The sequence below is a fragment of the Phalacrocorax carbo genome, chromosome 9 (assembly GCF_963921805.1).
Source record: "Phalacrocorax carbo chromosome 9, bPhaCar2.1, whole genome shotgun sequence".
In the NCBI taxonomy this organism is placed as follows: domain Eukaryota; kingdom Metazoa; phylum Chordata; class Aves; order Suliformes; family Phalacrocoracidae; genus Phalacrocorax; species Phalacrocorax carbo.
Genome location: NC_087521.1, coordinates 11,510,105 through 11,533,264, shown reverse-complemented (window position 1 = coordinate 11,533,264; position 23,160 = coordinate 11,510,105). Strand labels below are relative to the sequence as shown.

Here is a 23,160-nt window from a genome sequence, read left to right as displayed (position 1 = left end):
AAGTATTAACAGCACAGAAATAGCTCGGTCGTTAAAGAAAATTAGGTAAAATTTAAATCAAATTAGAAATAAATGATGAATAAAACTTTTTTTTCTAAAGATGGAAATGACAATATACAATGGAACCCTGGTGCCACACCTGTAATTTTTGTAGCCACACACCAAGTAATTTTAAGACAATTTTCATTATCAGGTTCATGGTGTATATTATACAAGTCACAAGAAAAATATAACACTATGCTCTAAATGAAATGCAGTACATGCATAACTTCATGCATGGCAAATACACCACTCAAGTGCTGTGCTTACAGTCAGATATACTTAAATGCCAAAGAGAACTGATTTCAGCAGGAATGTCTGGCTGGTTTTGAACAGCACCTTACATGATTACCTGGGAATTGGGTTCTGATTATTTTTTGTTTACCCTTTTTTTAAGTAAATCTACCTAAGGCAAACACCTTGCAAAAGGAATATTTCATTTTAGAAAGTTGTAGTTTGAAGTAATTATACATCCTAATTTCTTATCTATCTACAGTTTCAATTTCCAAAAACAGTGAACACTTTTACACATAGTAACTCATAAGTATGTTTATATATGCATGTGCAGATATATATATATATATATATAATCCTGTAATAACTGTTCTCACTTTATTTCCTTTGTTCCTGGTACGTCTAAAAGGAAATTCAGATTTCAAGGATTTATTAATACTACCAAGCTGGTAAAACTTTTAGAGATTAGTAGCAACAATATTAACATTTATTAAACAGATATTTTACAGGATCTATATATAAAATTATAATTAATATTTTTATTTAACAGAGATTAGAAGTTACATTTATATTTTTTGCTATTCTGTAGCTTGTTTTATAGTACAATAATTACCTATGCTTTCACTTATTTCTTACTGTACTACCAATTACAAGCACAGAATGCAATAAATGGTCAAATATACAATACATATACAAAAGAACAAGAAAAAACCTCAATTTCATATATTCACGTATCCATAAATGTATGTAAATTAAAATGCACATTACAAGGAACATGACTTGTCTCAACACATTGGCATGTTGGCATATGCCAACACTGACATCTACTGGTATTAGTCAGTTTGGGGTAGTTTTTCTGCAAACGCTAAATTAATAATGAAGTTTGTGCATTCATGGAACTAAAGTGTGAAACTTGTTACTTGCAGTTTCACTGTCAGACATATATCTGTTGCAGTGGACTTGATTCTCATTTATGTTAATTGCAATGTATTTCCAATTTATGACCTATTTAGATTATCAGAACACTGTGTAAACAGGGCGGGGGGGTGGGTCTCAACTGAGAACCAGCCATTTCATTTAGCAAACAAAATGCCTTCTGAAGTACATTTGGACATTAAAAAAGAATCCTTAAAATGTAGCACTAGCCCAGAAGTTGTAGTTCTTACACAGAGAGAAAGATTATAGATCTGGGAGTAGTTCTTGAACTCTTTCTGGAATGTTCCTTTCTTCAAGTGGAAGCTTTGACAAAAGACCTATTTCTTAAAGCGAAAAAAAAACCAAGAACTGAAAACGTAACTTTTGACAAGTGTTTGACCTTCCTGGTTTTTCCTTACATGTAAGTATTTGGTGGTTCTGACTATTCATGGTGGGTGTCTGCATAAAAGGAATGTCAAGTGAAGTTGTGAAAGATAGAAAAGGTATAAAACAATCAAAATATTCCTTAGCATTTGGTGGTTAAAAGCATTGTAAGTGAACAACGTAAAAAGAGCTGTCCCTCTTCTAGGGCACTTTTGTCATAATAGTTTTCAATTCAGGGAGTTTATACTAAGTAATCAACTGTGAGTTAATGCAAAACATTCAGACTTTTCATTTCTGGAAGACAGAAGTGCCATGGAGGAAAGCTCCAAGTAACAATAATACTGATCTATTAATACTGTTTCCATCTGCTGGTAAAAAACTGTAAAATCAGAATATCTCAGGGAGATGCAGACATTCCTGCATGAAGGAATCTTAACATACATAACATGAAGCTACAAATCCTGTGAAAATTTTTGTAGGATATCTGCCAGGAACAGGTTTGACTATCCATATATAACCTTCATAAAAATATATAAAGCTTAATACTTTTCTTTATGGCTTTTTTAAGTAGCTTTTTAAACTCTCAGATAACTGATACCTGCAGAGTATGCCAAGATTAAACAGGAGAGCAAAACCAAGGCACCTTTGCTATCTGATGGAATAAACTTAATACAGCCAATCCCAGGACAGAGCTGTAGCTGACCTTGGGAAGTGTACATCTTCATAAACTGATACACCATGCTCTGCAGGATGTTTTTAGCAGAGGTGAATGAGAAGTTATATATATAGTTTAAGCCTGTGGATATTTTTCATAGTGAAGACAAGACTTTAAAGCAAGAAAATTATTGCTTTCTTGATGTGATCTACCATAAAATCCTACACTACTATAGGCTTCTTTGGACTTTGCTACAGTCAAACAAGATTCTTTCACAGAAGAACTCAGAACTAGTACCAAAAAAATATTAAGATTGTCAACTGTTCAAATAGCAATAGATCTAAGTCATTTGAATTTTATTATCCACTACACAGAAATCATGCTTACCCCCACCGAGACCATTTGCATTTGTGATATTAGCTAAATGCAGGGAATTGGTCAGTAATGAAATGTGAAAAACTTAAACAGACCTAAATTAGCGTTAGGTAAAAGATACCTTTGACCCTCAAGGCTCAAATAAGGCAACCAGTTTTAAAAATTAAAAACAGAAGATTATGGCAGATGGTGCCACTAGGTGGCAGTGCTCCAAAGAATTTAGTTTTCTAGATTTTGAGGATTAAACAAATTCAGCAAGGAATTTTGGTATGGGCTTCCTTTTAGACTTCAGTTCTTTTCATCTCTGGGGAATGTAGCTCTCAATGTAGAAAATTCTTCCCAAAAAATTTCTACTGATTCATAAAGTTCAGACTCACCCTCAATTTCCTCAACCTGCTGGCTACTTCTTGAAAACCAAACCATTCTCTTCTTCAAATCCCATCCTCCCATAGCTTCTACAGTTCACCTCTCCCAGTTCCACTCCCATCTAACTCCTTCAGCTTTCTGGGTATTTCAAGGAGTTCTGTCCTCTATTCTCTTCTTCCTCTACTCTATTTCTAGCAATGTTCTAGTCAAAGACCATGTACAGGTTCCCTCTCCGTGGTATCTAATTTCGTATCTCACTTGCTGCAGCATCCATTTCGTTAGCATAGACAAGCATCGCCTTGTTCTGTTAACATTTATTCAAAGCACTACTGCAAAGATCATAGTTGCTTGCTTTGAACGTTATCCCATCCTTCGAAGAAATCAAAAAAGAGAAGCTCATTCAAATTTAAGATGCCCCTCTGTTTTCAAAGCCTTCAAAGCCTTTCCTTTTTTGTCATCTCTAGGTCAGTAAACCAATAACAACGTGTATTTTTGTGACTTCTGACTCCATCACTGACTTCCTAAGGTTGGGGGGTTTTCCTTTTTGAACATCTTTTTGCCCATCTTCATGCTGCCTCTCATATCTGAGAAAAGCTCACTACAGCCGTCAATTTATTCTCTCAGGATTTCCTCAAATCCTCTTCCACCATGACCTGCAAAACAGCTAATGGCTGGCCTACTGGTATGCCGAAACCCCTGCTTACAATACTGATCAGTGTCCTTATTCTCATCCAATCCTTTTACTCTCTGTCTGTATCTGTCCAACAGATAGGAAATGCTGCTGAACCAAAAGCAAACACTCCAATTATGGCCATGAATGATATTCATACACTACCCAAATTCCTGAAAGAAGCAGAAGCTCACGCAAAAAGAGAAACATCAGAGCCTAATCCTATACCCTGAAATAACGCCATCCTTGACAGTTAGTGTAACCTTGACTACATCAAAAGAATTCAGTGACTAAAAACTTCCATAAAGCAAATTACGGATTCATATTTTAAGGTCAGGGAGAAGCATCATGATTACCCAACCTGACCTTCTAAATGATACAGATAAAATTTCATCAGTATTCCTGCAACAAGCTCACAATTTGCTGGGTGAAGCTCAGGATATACCTCAGAAAGAAATCCAGTTTTGATTTAAAGGCTGTAAGTAATGGATCATTTCAGAAGCTGCTAACTTCATTGCTATACATTGAAATCTTATAGCTACTCTTAATTTGTCTGGACTGAAACCTCAGCTACTGGGTCTGTTATGTTTTCTTTCAACAAGTCCTCTTGCATCAGAAACTATACCATGCAGGTAACATATTCAAACCAACTCTATATCTCTTCTGTAAAACCAACATAAGAATCTTTTAAAATGTCTTAATACAGAACTGGTATTCAAGAAAAAGAGAGATTGCATACAGGAATCAACACTTCTGCTTGCTTCCCTAGAATGGTATCTGGAACACTGTTAAATGCATTAAGTGCACAACATTCCTACAAACCTTCATATGAAAGAAGAATCACAGATTTAGCTAAAAGGAAATCTGCTGCCCCTCTCTGGAACTTAGATTTTTCCAGGGGCTGCAGGCAGAAATTTCCCTCCATTTCAAATCCAGAATATGGAGCCCTCTTCTAAGCCTGGATGCACCCATTCTTTCAAGAAAGGGCAACATTATTTTTCTTCATTTATAAGACCAGAAAAAAAGTAGAGTGGTGATTTCCACCTCTTTATGATAATTCATTATTAAAGCACAAGGCAGGAACTAAGAATTTGTTGCTTATCTGAGGATTCAAACCTCACTCACCATTAGATCATTTGACCATTCTGGGTACAGGAAGTTATGCTGTTGAGCAGAAAAGAATGCAAAAATCATGCAGCCAAGAGAGAACAAGTGGTGACATGACTATCTCAGTTGTTGGAGCACTTACCTGGAACAGAAAAGCTCTGTACAATATTTCTAATCTAAAAACTCTTTTTTGTTTATTATTGCTGATTTCTCACCTCCTTTATTTTACGGTAAACATGTTTAAAGTTCGGAGAGTATTACACTCTTCTGTTGCTTATCTTTCAAGACTGTAAAGCTTCTTTCAGAGTTATTGCTTTTCAGGATACAGTCTCCCCTCCTACAATGGATGACCCTAATTCCCTATTCTTATCCTTATGACCTTGCATTTGGCTACACTAAAACACATGTTTTTCAAGTAAGCCCAAGTTAACAAGCTACACAAATTGCCCTGTAAAACTGACCTAGCCTTATCCTTATTTACCACTCTACCATTCTTTAGATCACTGCAGACTTTATATGCAATAATTTTATATTTCTGAAGCTGGTGATATACAGAACTGTAAGTAACAAACTGCCAATCTAAAAAAAAAAACATTAGGAAAAACTTAGGAGTATTAAGGTTCCAACTCTGAATTTTTTTTATGTTACTATATCAACTAGAAAGGCACAAAAAAGCAAAAATGTAACCAAAGTAGTAAGCAATGAAAAAAGAACATGCTTCACATTCATTCATATGCACATTATTTTAGTGCACAAAACACAAAAAAACAAATTTAAATCAAAGATTTAGGCATTCACTACCAACAAATATAAAAATTGGTAACACAATAACATGATAAAACTGAGTAGGCTTATTCCAAAATCCATTTACGTTTCCTCACTACTTCTTACAGAACAGATTTTTTGACCAATCTCTTTACATGCTGCATCAACCTCAGAAAAATTAACTATTATGCATTTTGTTCTACTTCAGCTCCTCATTCATTAAAGATGCAGGATCGTGCAGTTATCACATGACTACCTTTTACATATGCAATTGAAAATTTTTTTCTACAAGTTTATCTAGCTCCCAGTTCTGTATGTGCTTAACTTTGTGCATGTGTTGAGCTCAACAGAACTACACCCAATGATTTAGTTATGCTTGTTCCTAAGTGCTTGTAGAAACAGGGTTGAGGTGAGATCGTCCCTGTGATAAAGGGCTAGTGGGTGTGCACTTTAAACCTTTTACTACTGCAGAATTTTACATTCACAGAAAGCCTACTCTATTTGCTCAGTATTTCTCGTTATTTCAATGGGACCTCTCGTGAGTAGAATGAAGTATAAAAATTCATATATTTATAACCTAATTGTCGCATATAACTTAAAATGTCTCCCAAGTGCAATTTATTTTAAAAAACAAATATGCATTTTACATTTTAAGATATAAGACTTTTAGTACCCTTGTTCTAATTTTTTAACACACATCTACCAAATAAGGCAATTTTTTTTTCAAATCATCATCTTTGCCACTTTTTTGAAACTACTAAATACTGAAACACCATGAAAGTTATTTCTCAACATATAATCCTTTCATTTACAAAATTAATTAAATCATAGTAACTTGGAAAATAAGTAATTTCATACCTTTTCTTTTCAGCTTGTTCTTTCAAATTAATATATGTGGAATACATTGGTTCTTCCTCATCGTCCATGACCTCTGCTGTAAATAAGGTATTGTGACCTCTTCTGTCTAAAGTATGATAAACTCTAGAAACCAGTTGTAAATACGGAGGCAATATAAAACTAGGAAAAGCAGTACATAGACGATGAATGCCTGGATGATGTTGACCTCTAGAAAGGAAAACAAATCAAGAATCTTAATATCCATTCCCTATATTCTAAAGTACACAGTTTATCAAATACTCATCATTACATACATCAGGCCGTAGGATAGAAATTGCTAACATAAATACTTGGCATAAAGTCCCTCATATTTTCTTCTAAAAGTAGAGATCATATTATTTAGAAAAGAAAAACAGGTGAAAGCTAAAGTTGGTAAAAATTTTGAAGTAAAAAAATAAGTGCAGTAATCACAATTTTACTTTCCCAACTTAAGCAGAGCTTTCACTTGCTGCACTGAAAGCTTAAACCAAGTAATGCAGATTTACAGCTTAAATTGGGTATGCGAATAAATGTTATGTTAAAATGTTACATATACATATTCGGCTGCAAATTCTCTCCCATATCAGAGTACCCTCTAAGTACCCTTAAAACTTTGAATTAGTTTTATTATATGCTATCACTTGAACTTCTTCCTAGCTTTTCAATTCGGTTGTTGATTTCAGAGGAAACATCGTGTCTTGACTATCTTTGAAAAGTTAATAACTAAAAAATTCTACCATTTAACCCTCCAGTCTAAGTTGTACTGAAGGTGATGAAAGTCTATAGACTTCCACAGGCCATGGATAAATTCTAAAAACAGTCTCCGGCTACTGTATGAACTCTACAAAGTTAATAAATGTCTAACGTGCAGACAGTTACAATGCAAAGAGCAGTATATTGAAAATGCCTGAGACGTAAAAAACTCGGAAATGTCTCCCCAAGTATTTGCTACTTCCATTTAAAGTTTACAAGTGTCTTAATATTTTAAAATAAAATCCCAAATGAAGATGGTTAAAATTCCACTTTGAAATTACACTGAATAATTTTCAAGTGTAACTATTTTTCTGAGGTTCTCCTAATAAAATGACACTTTCAACAACTTGGACTTTTGTTTTAATGAGAACTACGTCTTATGTTATAAACAGATATTATAAAGGGGAAATCAGCAAGAACTACAAAATGAAGTAAGGAAAACCACAAGATTGATTTATCATGCAAAACAAAATATTTTTGTAACTCGAATATTTGCTCACATTTTCTGAAAAATAATGACAGCAAAAAAGTAAAAGAAAAAATCACACGTGTAAAGAAAAAAACCATGAAAATCAGTGTAACATACAGAAATTTGATTCACAATCAAGTAATTATCACATCAAATATATACCAGATATACCTGTTACATTAATATAGCTTAAGTCCCTAAGTTTATAGACACATGACAACCCAACAAGGAGTGTCAACAAGCCCTTTTATTTTCATTAAAACTGCTCAGTAAAATGTTTTTCAAGCCATACAACTTTAATATATAGAAAAGAGCCTAGTTACTTTATGCTTCAACAAGACAGTTTCACCAGCTCTTACAATCAAAAGTCTCTAGTAAAATCAGTGGCATTTTTGCATTAATGAGAACAGGAATGAGGTTAAACAAAAATTAAATATCCAGTCTGGAAAGCAACTCAATCACACAACACATGAGACTGCTTAGGATTTAAGGCATGCTCACAGCAACCCTATGTAAGGCAAAGGATAATTTTTTTTTTTAACTAATTGAATACATTTACAGCATAAATGTAAATAAGTGACGGTTTTGGAGTGTGAAATCAGAGATCAGTGCTTTAAAAGTAGATCACATTAATTTAAAATTAGAAAGAAATATTTCACACTGCTTTTTTAATTCAATAAAGAGTATATAATCTTCATAAACATTTATAGTAGTTTACCTCAGGATGCTCTAACACAGTTCACTTTCTCTGCAACGCAATTACCATACCATTAGAAAAAAAATAGATAGCAAACAGTTTAACTTTGAACCTACAACATTTGGAGTGACTTCTGTAAATGATAGCAGGCAAAATATTTTTCAAATTCTTTAGGAACCTTTTTTCCTAAGTTTTTTTTTTCATTCTATTTAAATAAATAAAAACAATTTGAATGTCATTTTAACTGCATTATCATTACTGCTCTTGTATAGAAGTGTATAATTTCATTGAATGAACTAACCAAATGCTTTATCAATGCAAAGGGAAATATTTGGGGCATGCTGCAGGTAAAGGTGAATGTTTTTACAGCACACACACTCCTAAAACAGACTATTTATCATTCTTTGAAAACAGGGGACATGAAAAAACAATAGTATGTGTGTGGCCTACATTACCTTCACTTAATGCACTAAATTCAGGTTTTTTAGAAAATCGTGCAGTTTCTGCACCATTGATAATCTGACAGTAAGTATTTATTGAAGGTAAAACACTCATTGTCTGTTGACACTATTTGTTTTAATATATAATCTTGCTAACCAAATGATCTTTAAGCAATGCAGATAAGCAATGGCATGCAAAGGGTCACTTAAATGCCAATTTGACTGTTTCATAAACTTAGGCATTCTTTTCCCATGACTATTCTCAGCTACTTAATTGAAAGTATTATCCATTTACAAACTTTAGGCCTGCCATAAAAAGGCTCTCTCCTGTACCCAATAGACCTTTCAGGACCCTAAAAACAACAAAAGCTAATAATTAAAGCTTCTCTTTTTTTCCCTTTTCTCAATAGACAAGTGAAGAAGCAACCTATGGTACATCTAAACAAAGCTATCTATAAAGATCTTATTAGCAGTGAAGACCATAAAACTGAAGAGTCTCACTTGACATGGGATGGACAGGATCAGTTGAATTAGGACATGGTCTGTACTACTTTTGTAATCTGCACTTCTACTAGAGAATGACAGATACAACCTATGACAAGAGCAAGGTAATAAGCAGTTGTCCTTAAATTACAGCTCTCCATGTAAAATCTCCTGAATTTCAGACAAGCCCTGACTGTAATACAAATTCAACTTAATGAATTTTTAATACATCTTCTCTATTTAAAGATGATGACTTACAGCTGGCATTGCTTATATTAAATTTGTGGTATTTTCCATTGTTTGTTTTTAATTATTTTGATTAGATTATGCTTGGAATTGTATGGACAAATTCAACCCCCACATAAGCAACTTCAGTTTCTGCTGCGGTCAAGAGAAGTTTCATCTGCATACAGCAGGACTGAATAAGCCCTCTGGATTTTAAAAACTGTAAATCAGAACTATTTCAACGAGATAAATAGCAAATTAAAACTAGAGATGCCAAACTAAACTTGATAATTTAGATCAGAAATTGCAAGTGTTCAGACCCAAATTTGGGGGATGGAATTATTTCTTCTCCAAACTTACCTATCATGCTATGCACTAGTAATGTAATACATTTTCAGAATTTTTCTTATAATAACAAAATAAGATTTTAAAAATTACTTGACATTTGAAGCCTGAGGAGGCAAAGATTGTTGTAAGTCGTGTTCCTCTTGTAGCTCTTTCTGAACTTCATCTGGTTTAATTTTTGATATTGCTTTTCCTTCCACCTGTAGCACATCCAAGGATGGAACCTAAAATATTCATGAACAGAAGATAAACACAGTGTTACAAACTGCTAAGTTATATGGATATTGTCATACACACTCTGGAACAGAATAGTTTAATTGAATTGTGTTTTCTGATGATCAGGGTCGCTTTTGTGCCATTGCTCCTTAGAGTAGTTTAGAACTGCTGACACTATGCAGATCACAGCAGCACCCACAGCTATTCAGGATATAGAATAAGCAGAAAAGGGTGTTAAAGCAAAATTTCCAATGTGCCCTACCTAAACTGCATTTCTAAATAGTGTATCAGGTGAGTGTATTTCAATATATTATTACAAAGATAATAATAGAATAATCAAAATAGCATCAAAATCATAGTATTACTATTCAAAACTATTAAACTTAGAAGAGCGTGAACACATCTAAAATTGGTATTGTATTTTCAAGCAAATTCAAACAGATACACATAGTTTAAAGGATGACATTTTTAGAAAAGTTTCTTCAAGGTTCTGTTCATTAACTACATGAACTTCAGCAGGAACACAGATGTAAGGAATTCCTACCATTTCCACCCACAACTGCTCATTCCTATTTATTAGAGGAATAAATTAGTTGCTTAGTTGTGCCAAAAATTGTTTCCTCACACTGCAAAATAGATTAGGTACCTGATGCATGTTGGAAAAAAACAGTAAAAAAAAAAGTGTGGACGGAAGGCAGAAATTAATCTGGATCTGATTCCCTTTGTAGAGTGCCCCCACAGAAACTTTGTCAGGGGCAGCTCACTGTAACCCAGAAGCAAGAGCAAACAGCAAGGAAAAGGAACTACTGAAATCATCATGGCTGCCAAAATGTCTGCATCTGTTTCGTAAAACTCAGCTTCAGAATCTACACCCTTGTGCTGCTTTTTCCAGAGGTCCCTTCCAACCTCAATCATTCCACAATTCGGTTTCCTGGAACCTGTTAAACATCTTCCTAACACGGACTAGCAGTGCCATCAATAAAAAGGATTCTTCTGAACTCCACTTAAAAGCTTGTATACATAACACAACAAAGCAGGTTCAAGAAAATAAAAAAGTATAATCATGGCATAACAAAGACAGAAATAGAACACCACAGTAGGAAAAACAAATTTTAAAGTGTTTTGTCTTGAAAAAAAATTCTTTCTCACGATGCACAATAAGTCCACTTTTTTGCCCAGTTCTTCCTGATACACCATGGTAATGCTAGTGAACTTGGTTTATAGAAACCCAAATAATACAATTGTTGTGACCAAGTAACTTTCTAATTAAGACTTTTCAGTCACATATCTGGTTAAATGAATCACCAAAGCATAGGATTTTACTCTTCTTTGTCCACTTGCATGTTTTATTTATCCCAGAATATAATTGGGCACAATGTCTATGTCTACTGATAACTTCAGCAGTATTTAAGTTCTTAGAAGAAATTACGCTTGAAAAAAATTATGGAAGTTATTAGTTCATTAAAAAGTATATTAATCACCAAGTAAAAGATACTGAGAACTGTAGAAGATACCTAAATGAGTCAATACCTTCTGAAATGACTTATTCAAAAATAAAATGCTTTCTTCTATTGTTAGTTTATTTTTGAAACCAACACCATTGTTTATATAAGCACGTACATGAAAAAAATATAAGGGACCATAGTCAGAGAAAGTATTTTACATAGGTAAAATAGGCTAACAAATATAAGGAATACAGAAAAGTGTGAAAGTTTTATGTTTACCTGAAAACATATCATTAAAATGAGCCAAGTCTAAGACTATGATTTTTGCTTTTGAATGTCAGGTAAATGTTTCTGTTGTGATCTCTTGTCCAATTCAATGAAAAAAAGGAACATGATTACATGCATTGCCATTGCCAGCTTTTAGAATACCCAGATACCCAAATAATGGGGGGAAAAAAAAATGTGATATCCAAAGTAAGAGGAGATATTCAACAACATTTGTCAATGTCTTATACACCAATATGGCTAATGAAAACCCTCAAAACTAAAATTACAGCAGCTACTATTTTAAAATCATAAGTTCTGTGATCTCATCTTTTTTGTGAAACAGACCATGAAGGGGGACTTCACACTATTCCTAATGAATTATGGAGACCATACTAAGTAGATGGGAGTTCCTTTAAGCCTAAAATCAGCAAACATGAGCCAACACACTCACTATTAGATGCACATTTTAAATTTATATAATCTCACATTTTATTTCATTTTCTTTGTGGAAATACCAGTGAACATATAAATTTTTAGTCAAAATATTTATGTAATTCAGTTACAGATGTAACCTAAAATTACAGCTAAAGCAAATATCTGCATTTTTTTCATCTGACTGCTTTCTGTATAACCAAATTTGCAAGTTCATCTGCACAATCAATCATTTTATCTTGAAATTGCATGGGCTCTACAGCCCCCTAAGGAAAGGAAAATCATTTCAAAAATAAGATGTCACACAAACATGCCAATGAATATTATAGAATACTACAGAAATACTAACATACAGTACATTGCTGTGACTCTGTATAGAAATAGTTATACTAAGTATGCAACAGAGCATTTAGTTAATACATATGGGTTCTTAAAACCATTTCTCTTTCTAAAATTTTGTCTCCATTATTTTTTCAGTATGTAAAACAAAGCATACCCTTTCAAATTAAATAATATATTTAAACTACATAGTGCTTGTGTTAAACAGAACCTAACGTATGTTATCTTTTCAGGTGCCAATCTTGCAAGCTCCTTTGTGTTGTAAGATCACTGAACACACACTGATGGATGTTGTTGCAATAATACCACCAGTGCGTTACAGAAGTGGCACGCTGCCCAAGATAATACTGTCAAAAAACACCATCACAGTACCCCAGTACTGTTTAAATAACTGGGAAACTTCCATTGGCAAATAGTATTTAATTTAGAAGTAAAACATAATCTTACTATATTCCTGAATATTATAAAAATGACCATCAGTGTGACATTGTACTGTGTATTGTTTACACATAATTTAGCATATTTAGTTTAGTAACCAACAGATCAACTGATATTGCAGAGTATACTCTTAAAACTACCTGAAAACATCATTATTAATATTAATATTAGTGATGCTCTGGCCAGCATCATCAGCTCACTTAGGGCTCTACTTCAAGTCCACTGTAGCCCCATTGCAGTGCCAGGACTGTTGGGGAGTTTCTGTCATCTCCCTGTGACTCACTCCCAGAGCTTAGCTCTTTGGGGTAAGCTGTGTGCATCTTTGGTTCTTGGCTATCCTAAAATTGATCAGGAAAGTGGGTTGCTAATGCTCTGGAATTTTAGGCGGGCACCTACCTCTATCTCTTTCTCCATGCAGCTTGAAGAGACATAATCAGGGACAAACTACAGTCAGTTGGAGGAGCTGAAGAAGCAGCTGAAGCAAGGCCCTTAGACTTTCAGAAGGTTTCTCATTTTAACTAGACTTCTGCCTTATGATGACTAGACCTTGAAACAACATACAAATACTGGGCCATCAATAAGCATCCCACACATATGTCTCTCATCCTTTTTTCATTCTGGTCCCTTTATCTCCTTTTCAACATCTGTATCTGTCTCTCCATGCAGTTTATCCAACCTTGTGTTCATGTCATTTATTTAAGTTTAGGCCAAGGCTATCTGGTATCTCTGCACACGACACTGCCTAGTGGAAACATATCCCATTCTTAGTTGTCCTTCTCATTATACCATTGTCAACATAAAAGTGTTATTCTGTCTTACAGTAAACATATATAACAACTTTAAGGCAAACTAATCATTTAAATCAAAGCTGCAGAAGGAATCAGGTTAGGGTTTTATTTTAGTATCTGGTTATAGCCTTGAAATACCAGAATGCTAGAAACTGTCAGCATATGGAAAAAGACATTATTTGGATTTATCAACATATTTGTCCTCTGTAGTACTGTCTCTATAAAACTTGATATGTGTTCTCTACTGAAAATCTAAGCTTTATAGAGTTGATATCCTAATGACAGGTTTTGTCGTCCGTGAAATATCACAAAACCAAAAGGATATTGAGTATTATGCCATTTTCCAGGAAGGCATCCACTTGTTAAATGTAGATTAGGATTCTATTTATACATTGTTTCATCTGTAATCTTCTTTCCCATCTCATAAAGAAAAGCCTAACCCAACATCTGACCGAATGAACCTTAATTTTCTTTTTCCTCTAACCTTAAGCTGCAAGACCAGTATGAAGACCTGTTTTATAGAAAACCTTCTTTTAAAGGGCAGGTGGTAAAGAAACAGCTTGGAGACCTCTGTATACTCTAAAGCATCAAAACCTTGAGCATAGGAAAACTAATACTATCTCACAATAGTACTAAACCTGCTTACCTGCTTATTATATGTTAACAGTTCATCTTTAGGCCGAGATCCGTTTTCTGCTGCTTGAGACTCTTTCTGAACTACTGGTGTCTTGTGAAGAAAAGGCAGGGGGAAGGAAATCAATAAGAGGTGAATATACAAGGTGGTTTTATTATTTTTTTGTACTGCCTGGCAGGTAATTCAATACAGTATTTATTACATGTAAATTCTTTCATCATCTTAATGTATTTTAAGCCAAATACTTCCTCAACAGCTATCTAGATTTCAAAAAATAAATTTAGTAATAGGCAAAGGACCTACAATGATTAACACTAAAAAATAATATAGAGATTTCTTATCAAAGATGTGGTCTGTTTCTTCTACAAATTGCGCCTGTAAGAATAAATTGCAAAATGTAAGAAACACACAACATAAATTTATATCAAGAGATCTATGATCCTTTAAATCCTGAATGCCTCTAATCATTAAACAATCGCCCAAACACACCTAAGTTTAAATATTTAAAATTTTTAAACCAGTTTGAGTGAAAGGCATAGAATGATGGGCACTAATATACATGAATATAGATTAATGCCTTACAATTCCATTGCCCTAATTGGCACGCTACTTAATAGAAGCAAAATTCTTTATACCCACCAGCTGGAGAATCAAACCCCATAAGAAAAGGAATGAACAAGAGACAAAAGGGAAAGAGAGGAAAATAAAGGTATACTTGTGATTTATGAAGTACCAAAATGTTTTCAAGGACTATTTCATTTCCTTCCTAGTTTTATCAGTTTAAAATATGAACTACCTATCTTAACAACTCTGCAAGCAAATAAAAACACTATTAACTTATTATATTTTAACATTCCTAGATAATGCAGAATGTTACCAGGCTTGCTTGGTGAAAACTTGGCAGGACTTGAGATCCAGTTTTTATTTCCTCATGTTCAATTGGTGCCTGTTATATAAGCAAGAGAAGAAAACTAGTGTCAAAAGCTATGCTAAAAAAAACCCCTATATTATTCATACTACCTTACAGAACAAAACAATATCAGAACAATATATATGCATAAATTAAAGTTTGCATCCTCATTACACAAATTAGTTTGAAAGCAACAAGTATTTTCAGAGACAAATGATCATAGACTCATCTTCTGCAAACATTTATATACATGCTTAACTCTTTACTACAGAAAAACTTCTCCATGGAAATGCTTATAGCACAGAAGTTTAAAAGCTGAGTGCAATTTTTGGTTATTTATTTCTTCCACAGGAGAAAATTACAATTGGTCCACTAGCAGAAAAGCTACTACAAGATTTGAAGTTGTTCTTAGTTCCCAGTCATACTACTCTTTCTCATCAAAGGCACTGTTTAACAGGTCCCCTTTTGGTTATAGTATATCCATGGGCGGGGGGGGGGGGGGCGGGGGGGGTGGAGGGGGGGAGAACAGAAACAAAACACAGCAACAACTCTCAAAACAGATGGTAGTTTTAAGGACAGTGTGCTTTCTAAGCACAGGGTTCACATACATGTACGTAACTCAGCACACATGTACTTTACCCTTTGTGCCATATACTGGCTTGAGGAACCAAGTTTTAAAGATAACAGTAACAAACAGAAGTATCACATCTAAACTACGTTTCATTTTAGAATACAGATCTTCAAAAGTGCTACAGAAATGTTAAATATTTCTGGGGAAAATATTTCAGAGCCACAAGTTGACGTAAGAATGCATTAAAGCTATCAGTTGAATATGTGTTAGAAACAGTCTGTCACGTCATGAAAAAAAAATCCTCTGCTGGCACTGCAAATGTCCATTTGCTCTTTTAATGTAAGAATCTTCCACACAGTAGAATTTTTATTCCATTGAGTATATTGTCCACCTAGCAATCTAAAAATATTCATGGTTTTAATGCCTAGGATTTTTTGCATTTAACTTCAATAACACATAAGAAACATATTAGCTGTAACATTTTCTTCTTTGCATATTAGAAAATTAAAAGGGAAAAAGGAGGAGTCTCCAGGTCAACACAAAATAATAGATGCATACACTACCCCAAAAATGTAAACTACAAAGCAACAAAAAGCTATGGCTTTGCAGAAGATTGTACACTTTGGTGTTTTGCTTTTAACAAAAGCCATAGCAACTTATCTACCTTTGACAGACAAGACAGCTTAAGAAAAATACAATTCATATCACATTTTTTCATCATGATGAGAGCAAGGAACTAGAATAGAGGAATGTAGTAACTCAGACTAAAAGGAACAGATTCAGCATTATCTTCTCAAGCTATACCAAAAAACCTTCCTCTTATTTGCAACATGTCATATTTTCAAACATGGTGATTACCATGCACTATTAATTATTACAGTCCATCTTAGCCAACTGTAATTCTTTCCCCATGCAATTTATTATCCAGTTCATGGAATCAAGAAGAAATTTTCACAAAGCGTTTTGTTCAACCAGGCTAGATCAACTTACATTTCTAAACTATCGCATAATATGTAAATTACAATTTTACTTATTAATTTTCCTGTTCTGTCAAAACCAACAGAATCGTATGAGCAAGTATTATCTAAATTTCATTTTAGACACTTGTACACGTTATGTGATTGCTTTCCTTTGTTGGATACAGTGTTTTCTCTTTTGTCCACTCCCCATGGGAGGAATCACAGGTACAATGCTACTGTGTTATTTTCATAAAATTTTGTGGACTGTCTACAAATGTACTATGGGCTGTGTGCTTGCATTAATAAAAACAAGGCCAAGGAGGTGTGATCTAACTTTGGGAAACTTAAGTGTTGAGAACTGTGGCAACGAATCTGTTCTTTAGTGTATTGCCCATTCTTGAGGAAGCTGTTTCCTGCACTGATATTTTAACCTTGTGATGGAAACTTCTACTGTGACTATAAAATAGCTTTATTAGCCATACACTTCCTCCTGCAGGTATAGAAAACTATTTAGGTATTCAAGTACCTTAATAACTCATTAGAAAGCACTTTAACATTTTCAGTCATTTTAGTACATCTGTGGTACCTTTTGTAGCTGAAGAGACTCATTGTGGGTCCTGACATACAGGAAATTAAGATGGTTTTGTTGGTTGGGATTTTGTTTTTTTAAATTACTTCTAAATTTACCTGACTTAAATATTTTCATCTGGTATTTCTTTGACTCCTCATTTGATAGTTACATGTTATTTAAAAAAATTCTTTTCCCCTCTGTTTTGACAAGTCTCTATCACCAGTGCAGAAAAGACCCTGATAAATGAGAAAAAAGTCAATCTAGAAGTGTGAACATGCAAATATTTTAAAAAGTTCTTTTAACATGGTGAATTTATACAAATTATTTATACACAAACATAGCTAATCACCCTCTACCCCTTTGACAAAGCTTGAAACTCTGGGAGATTACAATCTATCTGATTAAAAACAATATGTTCTCATATTATAACAGCAGCTTACTGACCTAATGAGGATTAGTCTCCCATTTTGTTAGACTTCAGTCCTTGCCCTATAAATCCTGCAGCATTTTTAAGAGAATCTTAAATTATGTGGGCCTATTGATCATAAGGAACTGGAAAGTGACTGCAGGTAAAACATAAACTGGACAACTGGATTGTTTTTAATCAGTTACTTGCACTGGTAAATTTGAAGAAATAAACAGATTTCAGAAGTCCACACAGGTAAGCTACCTCCTCAACACTCTTTCTAAGCAGTTTCTTGCAACATTATGAAAATAAAACACCTCTTTTAAAAAAAAAAAAAATCTAAATTAATGAGTTAACTGCTCCAGGAAAAAAAAATCCCATATCCAGGAGTGGTGGTGTCCACCGCTGAAGACTGAGTGGTTCCCTTCAGCAAGTGGCAGGAAGTGCCATAGCCTTTGCCACGATAAACCTTACTGAGGCACAGACAATAATGTGTGCTTCCTGAATTAATAATGTAATGGAAAACTCAAAAAGCATCATGGCCTTCAGCCCCCTTTAGCAAGGCCTGCTGTGACAGGACAAGGGGTAACTGTTTTAAACTAAAGGAGGGTAGATTTAGACTGGATAGAAGGAAAAAAATTTTTACTATGAGGGTGGCGAAACACTGGCCCACATTGCTCAGGGAGGTGGTAGATGCCCCGTCCCTAGAAACATTCAAGGCCAGGTTGGACGGGGCTCTGAGCAACCTGATCTAGTTGAAGATCTCCCTGCTCATTGCAGGGGGGTTGGACTAGATGACCTCTAAAGGTCCCTTCCAACCCAAACCATTCTATCATTCTATGAAAACCAATAGGAAGAGCTAGGGCTTTCCCACTTTAAGAGAACTAAATTAAATAAATTGAAGTCTCTCGTCCATTCCTATGACACTTAGAATACACCTTATAGCACCTAAAGGAAAAAAATATACTTTCAATAAGCCTCTTAAAAACACTGTTTTATCAGAGAGCAATATATGAACTGTCACATAATTTTCGTGTCAGCTGAAATATAACGAACATATAAAGCAAATATGAGCAAATAGTTGTTTGTACTCACATAGATATAAAGCAAATACAAGTCTATCTTTTCTTGAATTTTAACAATAATTAGTCTCCATCAAGGCACTTTTGAGAGACTATTAATGCATTACAGAGAAAATCTTCTCAAGGCCTCACTATTGAGATTAGTTGACAAGAGCTAGAGATGTTTAGTTTTAAAACTAAAGTATATTTTACATCAGCTTCCTCCTAGTACAGTCTGCTGTATAGTACTTAACAGAAGCATTCAAATTTGACACTATTTTTCAAGAATAAAAATGTCGTTCATTTAGTAACCAGCCTCACAAGCTCATCTGAGGTACCAAAAAACTGGTCTGCTGAAAACTAACTAAAAACGATGAGCTGCAGGTTCATCACCAAGCAAGCTGAACATCAAGCTGAATACCAATAAAATGCATTTCTGAAATGAATATAAACACCCTCCTATGGATACTAAATCTACCATATAACTTAATAACTCAATATACCTCAGTGGTAGCAACAAGCCTCAAGGCAATAAAATTACTCCAGGCATTGGAAATTATATTATTCTTATAATAAAAATTCTACTCTTTAACAGAAAATGTGGTAGGAATCATTATTCATAACTGATTTCCCTCAAAGGAAACAGGGCTAAGTAGTAATGTCCCACCGAGATGGCATTTCATTCCCCACATAATGCTTTTTTTGAGACTGGGGGGAAAACAGCGCTCAGCCCGCACAGCAATATCATAAGCTAGCAATGCTAACCAGTCATTAATGCAAGATCAAGAATAAATTTTTAAAATTCTGTTCTCTTTATGTTAAGAAATTAAAAACACATTTAACTCTGAGAGCTTGTTTTCATTTTAGTAGCTCTGTTCTTTTCCCAGGTATTTCTGCTTCATTGAAAAGAACACATTTCTTAATTCATTAGAGAAGGCAAGCCTTGAAGCTCAGTGTAATGTAAATAAACTATGCATAATAATAATAAAGAATTGCTAGAGTCTTCATCCTATTTATAAGGTCAGTTAAGTTCAAAAGACACCTGCTGCAAATGCCTTTGATTAAAAAAAAAATGTAATCAGCAAGGGTGTCATTCATCCTCACTAATGTCCATATGCCCATACCTAAAAAAACATTAAACAACAAACAACTGGACCAGAAAGTCATCACCAAGTTCAAATTTTCACTTTACTTTGAACCTGATTGATGTAAGTTTTAGAATTAAACATCACAGTACTCCAGAGGTCAGATTTTCAAAGCTCATAGCCCAGTGGCTCCCACTACAACGAAAAAATCAGTTCACTTCAAATTAAGAACATTAGGACTTACTAGAGGACAAATTTTTAAAATCTTACCTAGAATGTAAGCCATATTTATAAAAGAGTAAGAAAAACACACAACACAGCACATGCTACTAATCACTAATAATTATTTTGGGTAAGTTGAACAAGAAAAGGTTTTCCAGATCCAGGATCTCCTTTAGCCTTTTACTCATCTGCTCTGAAGTATTTTTGTGTCCAGCTGGCAAATTTCAACCAAAGAGAACGGTCCCAAATTAAGTAATACTTGCCTAAAACACAAGTGAAGCAATGAACAGGGATCATCTCAATGCTCCACACCGAGGAAAGTCTCCGATTCCAACCCCAATTGAAATACACCAGAAAATACAGAGTGGGAGACACTATGAGTGCCTCAACCACACAAACAGCTCTCACAGAACAGAACAGAAGAAAAACAAATTAGAGGACATAAATCTATTGGAAATGCAGTTTCAGACTACTGCTGCTCATGGACTTACACATTGAAATTAACTCCGTTTAGGATTCTTTTTGCTCCTATCTTTTATGTTTAATCAAAAGAGAGTCATCTCACATTAAGGGAACATAAGGTACTACACTTACATTCTGTGAAAGATATTCCACGATTGTAAAAGGTAGCATTTTGATAGTTGTGGCAAACGATGTTCTTTATCATCTCCTAAAACACAGGTTCATGTGCTTTTTATCAGTCTTCCATACTTCCTTGCTGCTCAAAAGGAGCAGTTCACCCTCCATGGGTCTACTCATTCCATAGCATCCCTAACAAGCCCTAGCACGAATACCAAGTGGGATTGTGATTTTTATGACTAAGTTTCAGCCCTCTTGGAACTAGAACAAAACCATCAGTCTGGGTAAGGGAGAACAAAGAGCCATGTGACAGTAAGTTACTAGCCTAGTTAACAAATGAATCGGCAGCCCTCTGGTGAAAATATAGTAAAGTTTTCTGCAGCATCTACCTGATGACTAGTATTACTGGTATCAGCTGCTGCAATTAATGGAAGAGACTCTGTTACAGCTGCTTATACAATCTACGTGTGATAATAAAGAATCTGCTTTATCGAGACTTCACAAGCTAAACAATTACTAAAAGAAGCAACACTTCCAACAATATCCCAAATCCATTTAATGTACTTTTTCATCTCTCAGACTGGAACATGTCATCTTAAAAAAGGGAATGGAGAGTAAAGAAAAAGATGTATTAAACTATAAGCAGTATAGTAAAAATAACACCCCAAAAGAGCTTATGCCTGAATATATTTTGATATTGGCTCATTTTCATTTTTAAGGGACACCAAAAAAACTGGCAGAAGAAACAGTGAAGAATATTCTATGATACATTAGTGTCTTTATCCATTTGTTTTGTCTGGCTTCTGTGTTGTAACACACTGTATGAGCTGGAAAAAAAATATACAACTCTTATAAAAGTAATATTTACCCAAGAGAAAAATATTGCTCTTGTTCTGGTTCACCTACTTCCATTTTTATGTTGCAGTTCTGGCCAAGAACACTCTCCAGGAGTTCTTTGATCGTCTGGTCGGAGGGAGATGGAGAAGTAGACTGCAGGGAAGCAATTATTTCATCAATAGACCTTGCAACCACTTTCACAGGCAGCGCTGGTGTGGAAGTAGGCTCTTCAGGTTTGCTCTGCTGGAAGTTCTTCTCGTATATTTTTGAAGTGTCTGGTCTAGTCACATCCCTTGTCTCTTCCAACTGTTCTCGAGCAGACCTCACACTTGGCTGCTTGCTTCCTTTTCTCAGCACTCTTCCCGATTCAACATCTAAATCTTGTTGCTTTGCTTTTGAAATTGCTCTGCTTCTCTTCTTACAGCTTTCCCAGGTTATTTTTCCCTTTCTTGAAATGTTTTTACTTGTATCAGAACTTGTAGAGTTAAATTCACCACTATCTTTAATCACAGTATCTGTTTCTTCAGTTTTCTCTCTTTTTAAATTCTGGGGATCTATCTGTAGCATATGCACTCTATCCTTTACTTTACTAAAAGCTTTTGTCTTTTCTAATGAGATGGGGGAGCTCTTAACATGAAAATTAGACCTGCAGTAACTTGGCTTCTGAGGTGGTGCTGGGTGCTTGACCATTACAATTCTTTTAGTGGTACCTGCAAATGATGCTATGACTGGCAGTTTTACACCTGTACTGTCACGACTACAAATGGCACTTTCCCCGTTAACTTTTTCAGAGCAACTTCTCTGATTTTTGTCAGTACTGTCTTCTTCCACAGATTTATTTCTTTGAATCATCATCCTGAGATGAGGAGTTTGTTTCTTCATGACTCTTACTTCAGAATATATCCTTATTTTCTGTGAACATCAGAACACCTATTGAATTAATTAGGAATATTTTTATTTATATTCATGACAGGCTTATGTGGACTCTTTGACCTCTGGAGAGGATAATGTCCTTAAGTGATGCGATTGATCTGGTGTTAAAACTTCCAGTAAGGGCTAAATGCTCACGTTTCTAGGAGCAGTAACTATTCCTTGTTTGATCTTCAGACTATCCCACTGAGATTCCCTGCACATGGTCTCACGTTCCTTAATCATATTCAGCTCTTCCACATAACTGAGTCCAAAGTGCTTGTGTTTTTCAGGAATTTTCTCCTACTGTATGCAGCCTGCAAATTCAAACAGAAATGAAGTTTCATATTTTGTATACCAACACGGAACGCAATCTTGCAGACACAATGTCATTTTGCTAAGGGCCCCATTGATTTCAACAAGACTCTTCTGAACGTGTATAATTAAGCACCAGCAACGACTATTAACATTTTAGCTGAAGAAACGACTGAACCATTTCTATCTTTGGGAGCATAAACTGGGAGTTGGACAGAAACTCCCAAGAGAGAAGAAAAAACGAGAAAGGCTAAAGCTCAACGCTTTCTCAAAGTAACCCCAAAAAGCTTTCCACCTACAAAAACAGTGACCCCTCCAAGCCCCGCTTCTCCGTCGCGAGCGGGCACAGGGCCTCCCTCCCCTCAGAGAAGTACCTCA

General features: G+C 34.8%; 1 protein-coding gene across 9 annotated transcripts in view; it reads right to left on the bottom strand.

Annotated features, from left to right (window-relative positions):
• Window positions 1–23,160, bottom strand: part of TTC6 (tetratricopeptide repeat domain 6) — a 92,582-nt gene that overhangs the window by 59,363 nt on the left and 10,059 nt on the right. For 8 of the 9 annotated variants that reach the window (XR_010374417.1, XM_064460326.1, XM_064460327.1 and 5 more), the window contains 5 exons: window positions 21,628–22,784; window positions 15,235–15,303; window positions 14,370–14,450; window positions 9,892–10,022; window positions 6,369–6,575 (listed from right to left, as the gene is read on the bottom strand). Coding sequence is in view for 8 of the 9 variants with exons in the window: in XM_064460326.1 (XP_064316396.1) it covers window positions 6,369–6,575; window positions 9,892–10,022; window positions 14,370–14,450; window positions 15,235–15,303; window positions 21,628–22,440 (1,301 nt within the window). In the remaining variant the exon portion in view is untranslated. Of the gene's footprint in view, window positions 1–6,368; window positions 6,576–6,661; window positions 8,316–9,891; window positions 10,023–14,369; window positions 14,451–15,234; window positions 15,304–21,627; window positions 22,785–23,160 lie in introns of those variants that run through there. The other variant, XM_064460328.1, reaches the window with a different exon arrangement.